This window comes from Alligator mississippiensis, chromosome 5, assembly GCF_030867095.1.
Source record: "Alligator mississippiensis isolate rAllMis1 chromosome 5, rAllMis1, whole genome shotgun sequence".
Classification (NCBI taxonomy): domain Eukaryota; kingdom Metazoa; phylum Chordata; order Crocodylia; family Alligatoridae; genus Alligator; species Alligator mississippiensis.
Window position 1 is genome coordinate 155932083 of NC_081828.1, and position 7430 is coordinate 155939512.

At 57.1% G+C, this 7430-nt stretch overlaps 1 protein-coding gene across 1 annotated transcript; it reads right to left on the reverse strand.

Moving 5' to 3' along the window:
* Positions 1 to 546: 546 nt before the first annotated feature.
* On the reverse strand, positions 547 to 4727 carry EVX1 (even-skipped homeobox 1). The gene is made up of 3 exons (XM_006265368.3): positions 4308 to 4727; positions 3128 to 3378; positions 547 to 2580 (listed from the first exon to the last, which is right to left on the reverse strand). Exons 1-3 carry the CDS (start codon positions 4723 to 4725, stop codon positions 2050 to 2052), a joined length of 1200 nt encoding a protein of 399 aa, XP_006265430.2. The 5' UTR covers positions 4726 to 4727; the 3' UTR covers positions 547 to 2049.
* Positions 4728 to 7430: the final 2703 nt, after the last annotated feature.

Below are 7430 nucleotides of genomic sequence, written 5' to 3' on the forward strand. Positions count from 1 at the left end.
GACACCATTAATGCATCGGGGCCTCTCTGACACGACATCCCCTCTCCTCCGTTCTTGTTCTGCCCACCTCTCATCCGGCCGCTGGTGTTTATTAGAGGGATCCTTTTAGAGGCTGTGGCAAGAGGCTCAGGGAAAGCTAGAGAAACACTTCGCACTCCTGAGCCCTAGATTTGGCTCTGGATTTTTAAGTCCCTCCTTAATTATTCTGGTCGTTCGCACAGAGCTAAATAGTCTAAATAATCTTTGGTCTTCCAAAGGGGGCATCGGAGTTAGTGCCCAGCGAAGACCCCTGCCTCTAAGTGCTGGGACAGCCTGGAGTGAAACCTTTCCCGTCTTCCTTTAGCACGTCTGAAAAAATCAGACAACCCGTGTTGTATACAAGACTTGGAGCTCTCCGTGTGCTCCCTCGCCCTCCGCTGAGCAGTCCCTACACCGAGCGATCTGATTCACTCTAGCGTCCGAGATAAATGTTGTGCATATAGATATCAGCGGTTCCTCAGCAATTGCACCCGAATGAGATAGCGGGGAGGTCTAAACGCCTTTTGTTTCGCTTCAACGTTTATTTTCCTGGCTGCCCAACTGCAGCTATTAGGAACTGCGAGAAGGTGAAATGGCCCTAAGCGATAGCCTCACTTTTTGTCTTAAACAGGCACGCTAAAAATATTTGTGATACAGTGTTAGAATGGGTCTATTTTTTATTATTATTATTATTATTGCGACATGGTAACAAATCGGAACAGTGAAGTCTTTGGGCTATTGAAAAAGAGACTCAAATAGACAATTTCATTTTGGAAGAAACTCTTAGCCCAGTCCAGAGAGGGGGTATTTCAATTTCGAGGTTGACAGCTCCACTCCACTCAGGCAAAAATCCAAACAGAACCACGGCCGCTACCTTCCACCGCAACATCCAAGGAGCGAACAGGAGAGAGGCAGAAAGGAAAGAAAACAGACTTTGCACACGAATGGCGTGTGTGAAACACACGAACACATGCAAAGATCGGGGTGGAGGGGAGGAAACGAAGCACAACCCCAAGGCTGGAATCTGAACCCCAAATGCAGCAAAGGAAAAGGAAAAAAAAAGAAGCCAAAGGGAGAAGAAAGTACAAAGGAAGGCAAATCGCCCGTGCTCTAATTTGCAGATTGTCTGAAGGAGTTCGTCTCCCTGTCACCTAATCTCTTCCCTTGGCGGCTTGTTAACGTTTGGCACAGGGTCTCTGTTCAGAGAATATTATACATTCGACATTCAAAAAGCCCCCTTCCATATACATCACTTGCTAATTTCCTCAGTGTGTGCACATTTCAGCAACTGATAATAGGACATGTAGAGCTAAAGGACAAATAGCTCTGACCCACCAACTGGCAGCTTATTTTTTTCCTTGCCAATTTTAGTCTGTCTCATAAACATAAAAGTTGGGAGAACAGGGAGACGAAATATTGGCTTTCTGCTTCCAAACCCAGGCTGAGACAGGGGCAGGAGAGGTAAAGAATGCAATTAAACCCGGAAAGTAATTTCTGTATGGGAAAGCATCTCCCACCCCTTCCAGAAAGAGCTGGCTAATACTGCTAGGCTGCAATCCAGAAACCTTGCTCGGTGGTGGGTGAACAATCTTTGCTCCCTCTGCCCACTGGAGACCTCTTGTTATCAAACAACATTTTTCGTTCAAGTATTTCAGATTCTGCTTCTCAGTCAGATAGGATTGTGCAGAAGGAGGTGGGCCGGTGGTGGTGGTTGTTTAGAGATAGTCCTGTCCCTTGGCAGGGATCTGTCCATGGAAAATGCAGTCCTAGCTCATGTCTATGGGGTATTGTAGAAAGTAGTGAATTTCAGGGTTTGTTTTTGCCTCCAGAACCTTTACACAGAAATCATTCGGGTTTTTTTTTCCTCTTCTGTGTTTTATCTTGAAATGTAAATCCTTCAAAGACTGAGCTATTTTTAGTCTTTTTTCCCCCCAAAGATGTCCACTTATGGGAGACAACGCGATTAAATAAACCTTGGCTGTAAGCACGTTAACTCGCAGGGCATCGTATTTATAAACCTGAGATGACCCTCTATCTCGTTAAAGGTACTTCTTCCCGCTGGTCCATGGGTACGGAGGTGGCTTTGCTCAGCACGGAGGGCGTGAAAGTGAGGAAAGAGTCAGTCCTGGTTGTGGCTGAGCAGGTAAAGTCTGATCCGGCAGGTCTCTGGGCCAGTCCGTTGGACTGGCTGCTGTGACAAGCCAGGCATGAGCAGGGGCCGCCCCCCGCACTGCTGAGTCCATGGGTCGGGGCAGGGTACAGGGAGGGGTGTCTGAAGGCGCACAGCAGTTCTGGTCTGGGGTAGGGGTGGGAGAGGACCCGGAAGGTGTCCAGCGGTCTCAGCGGGGTGCTGAACGGGGCGGCAGCAGAGGCCGAGGTGGCTCCGATGCCCATGTGGGAGTAGTAGGGCAGGGGCAGGTGGGACGGGAAGGGGTAGGGGAGGTTGCCCGTGGCCGCCGCGTGACTCATCATGTAGGTATAAAACGCCGGGTCTGCGGGGTGAGGCCAGGTCATAGCCAAGCGCTGCCTCTTGTCCTTCATCCGGCGGTTCTGGAACCACACCTGGGAGAGACAGAGCAGACAGACAGGCTCTGAGCCCGGCCCGGCCCGTGCACGGGGCCTGGCTGCTGCTTCGGCCAGGGAAGGTCCCGGTCCGCATCCCCCTTCCCCGGCTTTGCCGGGCACCGGCCCGGGCCCAGCTGCCCCGCTCGCCTGGGGGCTGCCCGGGGCAGGGGCTCACGGCAAAGCCGCTCCAAACCTGCCGGGAGATGTGGCTTCAGTAGCCACTTGTTTCTTTCCGCATGATCACCCCCCTGGGGGCACTCAGTTACCTCCTCCCCCCGCTAGTGAACCTACTGCCCCCCAGCAGGAGCCTGCCCGGCGCCAGGGGAGAGGGGCTGCTTCGTGTACGGTGCGGGGGGTCAGTCATTGCACCCCCAGCCCGCAGGGGAAAGGAGGAGCCCGGGTTCTTCCCCGCTTCCAGCCGGGCGCTGCCTTTGTGCTTCGCGGCAGGGCCCGGGCGGGGAGAGGCGTCCCAGCGTTTTGCAGGGAAGTTTGGCCATTGAGATTTATATTGTGCTAATTGAAACCATGTCCGGGCTGCCTGTACCTTGATGGTGGTTTCTGGCAGATTTAAAGCAGCTGCCAGCTCGCAGCGCCGGGGCCGGGACACGTAGTTCTCGCGGTAAAACTCCTTCTCCAGCCGGGCGATCTGCTCGCGGGTGAAGGCCGTGCGGTAGCGGCGCATCTGGTCGCTGGCGCTGCAGGCCAGGGAGCCCTGCGCCCCGCCGCTGCCGCCGCTGCCCTTGGGGTGCTCCGCCCCGCCGCTCGGGCTGCCCGCCAGCGCCTCGGAACACTGCCCTGCACGGGGGAGCAGAGACACAGGCGTGACACACCCCGCGGGGCCGGCCAGGGCTCTCGTCCGCCCCCTGCCCTGCCCGCCGGCCCGGCCCGGCTGACCCCGGCGCGGGGAGGGGGTGCTGCCGGCGGCCCTGGCTTTGCCTGCGTGCGGGGCAGAGCTGTGCCCCCCGGCCCGGCCCCACAGGGCTGCCCGCTCCGCAGGGCTCGGTGGGGAGCTGCGTCTGGGGCAGATCCCCCCACCAGGGCATTTCCCCTCCCACCCCCAGGTCACAGGCTCCAGCCCGAGCGATGGTCAGAGCTCCCCTGCTCTCCCGCAGCATAGCGGTGGCAAGTGGCTGGGACGAGAGGCAGAGCCCGGGGGGTGCGAGAAGGTCCTCTGGCAGTGGTGGTGGTGGGGCGGGGGTGATGCCCTTCCCCGTCCCCACGCCGCGCCCTGGCAAAAGCGAGGGGCGCTCCCCTCTCTCTCTCCCCGCGGGCTGGCAGGGAGGTGGGGGGAGGCCCGCCCGCTTTCAAATGCATCCAGCCCCTCATTGTGCCCGAGACCAAAGGCAATTAAGCCATTGGGACCATTTCCGAGCTGGCGCCACCGAGCCAGGGAAGTGACAAGGCAATTCGGCCCTTTGCAACCCCCGTGCGAACAGGCCCCGGGGCTGCCCCCCAGCCACCGCTCGGCCCGTTTGATCTCGGCCAGGCCAGGCCAGGCCGCCTTGCAACACACCAGACAATGCCCCCGGGCGGCGGGGCGGGGGGGAGGGAGCAGGGGCTCACCAGGCGCAGGGAGCTGTGCCCGGCACGGGTGCCCTGGGCGCAGGGGGCTGCGATCGCGAGGTCCTCCTGCGCGCCGGCCCTGGGTGCGGGTGCCCCCCCTGTCGCGGGGCCAAAAGGGGCGCGGACCCCCCTCCCCCGGCGCCGGGCCCGGCGGGCGGTACCTTTGCTGTGCTGGTACTCGGCGGCGCTCCTCGCGGCGCAGTCCGGGGTGCAGCTCACCTCGATTTCCTCATAGAAATCCGACTCGGTGTCCGAGCTGCTCTGCTGCCCTTTGGCGGCCAGGGGCTCCGGGGCCGCTGGCTGGCCGGTCGAGAGCAGCGCCGCGGCCGCGGAGCGCCCCTCCGGGCCCGTTCCTGCCCCCGGGAGCACCTCTACCTCCTCGTCCTCTCCCGCGGCCCTTTCCCGGGCAGCCAGGGGCGGCCCGGCGCGGGGGCTCAGGCAGCTCCGGTGCATCATCTTGTCCTGCGAGTCCGGAGCGGGGCTTCCCACCGCTTCGGCCAAGCCGGGCACCCTCTTGCCAACCAGCGTGCCCAGCTGCCCTCCTTCCAGGAACATCACCATGTCCTTCCTGCCTTCCATGGTGCGCGGCTGGGAAAGCAGATCCAGCGCCCCCCCCGCCACCCCTTTACCCCGGCCCGGAGCAGCGCCGCAGCCTCCGCCGGTGCCGAGGAGCCAGCGGTGAGCTAGGGTGACCTTGTGATGCGAACACTACACCGCGCAGCGCTAGCTCTGGGAGGGATCACCATGGCCCTCTTCTTTCTAAGCTGTCATCCTTAATGGTGCAATCGTCATTACAGTACCACTGGTGACGCCACGCCGCGATTGCTGGGGGATAAATAGACCCGGCTGCCACGGGCAAGATGAAAGGAAGAGCCGGCGCTAAATGGCTCCCGGGGATGCACCAGGTGTGAGGAGCTGGGGCTGGGGAGTGGGAGCTGGAATGCAACCGAGGAGCCGGGCGAGCGGGGCAAGGTGCAGACCCTTGCCCGGGAGGTCCGCAGCGGCGCTGGCGGAGAGAGGAGACACGGATCCGCTCCTCGAAGAGAAGGGCTCACGTTCGTACCTGCCCGGCATTAGCCTCGGGTATCAGCTCGCTTCCCGGGCAGCGCGTTGTCATTGCTCTCGAGCCACCCTGATTCAGTGCTTGCTTTCCCTTCCAGCCTCGCCGGTACCAGAACCACCGCGTTTTGAAACTTCAGATCATTTTGTTCCTAATCGTAGCTAGCCTAGTGGGCTCCTGCTGTACCATGTCCTGGTCCAATCTGTTTATCTCGGTTCATTTTGCGGGGTTGGCGCTGGATTGCGAAGGCTTCCCACCCCCCACCTCGGCGTCAGACCCATTTGCCTAACACTCTTGTCTTTTGCAGGAAGAAAAACCCGCTGGAAGACCCAGTGCCAAGAGCCGGGCAGGCTCAGCAAAACAGAAGTTATGAAATCCACTTCTTATGCAAAACAGCAGATGTCGTAAACAATAAGTGACAAGGACAACCATTTGTACCGTGCTTATCTAAAATAAGGGGCCCTATAAAAATACAATCAATCCAGTAGCATATGTAGTCTCTTCAGTGTATTTTGATATTTATAACGAGCATGGGAAGCATCTCATCTCTTTTTTAATGTTTACTCACGCATGGAGAGGAAAGTAATTTTCACCATCTGTTGTAACGAGATTGTCCTATACTCTCAAAGAGAGTTATTGGCTAGTCGGGTTACAGAAAACGTTCAACCAATTAGGTTTCCAATCTGGGAAGGAATTTACTGGCATATTTGAGGTGACGTTGTTTTGGAAGGGCACAAACCTCCGAAACACAGAAGGAGAGGAGCACTTTACATGTTTTCTTTACAGCCACGTGACGAAGACTTCGAAAGATGATCACGGGCAAAAAGAAACCAGGATTTACCGTCTTGTCAGGAAATCGATTAAACTAGAATGCTTCCAAACAGAGGCATATTATTTTATGGCAAATAAAATAGCTGCTTTGATGGGGCGACAGTGACACAACCACCCTCCGAGCTCCTAAGCATTATCCTCATTTGCGAAATTCACCAGCCACGTCCGAGCCACAGCACTGTAGCCTGAATACTCTCTGAGCCTGTGGGATCTTGTCACTAAAAATGTCATGTTCTGTTATCTTCCTTCAGATTTTAGCCTCAGCTCCTAGACCCGAGCCCCTCCTCATCCTGGACGAGGAATCGCAGTTCAAGCCCAGTGGGAAGTGGAACCCTCTCTTCTCCAGTAATGTGACCTACACACTACAGCATTCTGGTGGTTGGGATTTTCTTGCCTCTTTTCTTTCAGCTGTTTGCAAAAGGGGACCATCTGGAAAGTGAGGGCAGGGGATCTCAGCTGGGGAGCGCAGAGGCAGTGGAGACGGAAGTTTATGAATGATCTAGTCCCCTAGCCGATTAAAAAAGCAACCAATGAATTGTGAAGGGAGAAAGACCCGTGGCTGACACAACTCCAGCCTGCCTCCTTCCAAACCGGGTGAAAGCGAGTTACCGCTGGCTCTTCTCGCAGAGCCGAGGCCGGGGGCAGAGTGGAGCTGGGGTTCAAGCGGCTTGAACAAACTGACTCTAAGCAAGGCAGCTCAGGATCTGGGGGCGGGAGGGGAGGAGGGAGGGAATGGGTCATGGCTGGGAAGTCCTTGGCAAACTGACTGGCCAATGGAGAGTTGCTTTGAGTCTCCCGAGCTGATTGCTTAGCCTTCCTCGGGGCGACACCAAGCTGGCCCACTTGCCAGACAGAGGTTCAAGTCCAAGGCAGTTAACTCAAACAGGTAACCGCATTGGAGTGTGTGCATGTTTGTGCCCGGGGGAAAGAGTGTCCCTCCCGCGTGAGATCGCTGAGGAGATGCCAGATCCTTCGTTTGCAAAGACAATAATAATAATAATAATAACAATAATAGCTTTAATCCACGATGGTGAGAAAAGTTTCCAGGTCCTATGAAGACAATCACACCTGGGCAGCTTGGAAGATAACCCTCTGGAGAGGTCGGATCTGGCAAGGACCGACGCCGGGTAGATCTGCCCTGCGGTCCTCAGGCTGGGGTGGTTTCAGAACCAAGCCTTTACCTGGTGGGTGTCGTCTTTCCTCCTCGTCTTCCCTCTGTCCCTGAACCCCCACCCGCCCCAAAATACCCAGTCTCCTTCCTGTGCGCTGGTCTGTCAAAGGGGCCTGGCCACTGTCTCGGAAGTGGGACACAGACCGCATGCCCGAGGTAAGAGCTTTGAATCTGCTGAAGGCAACGGGCATCCTCTAGTCTAGTCCCTTACACGGGATCGGG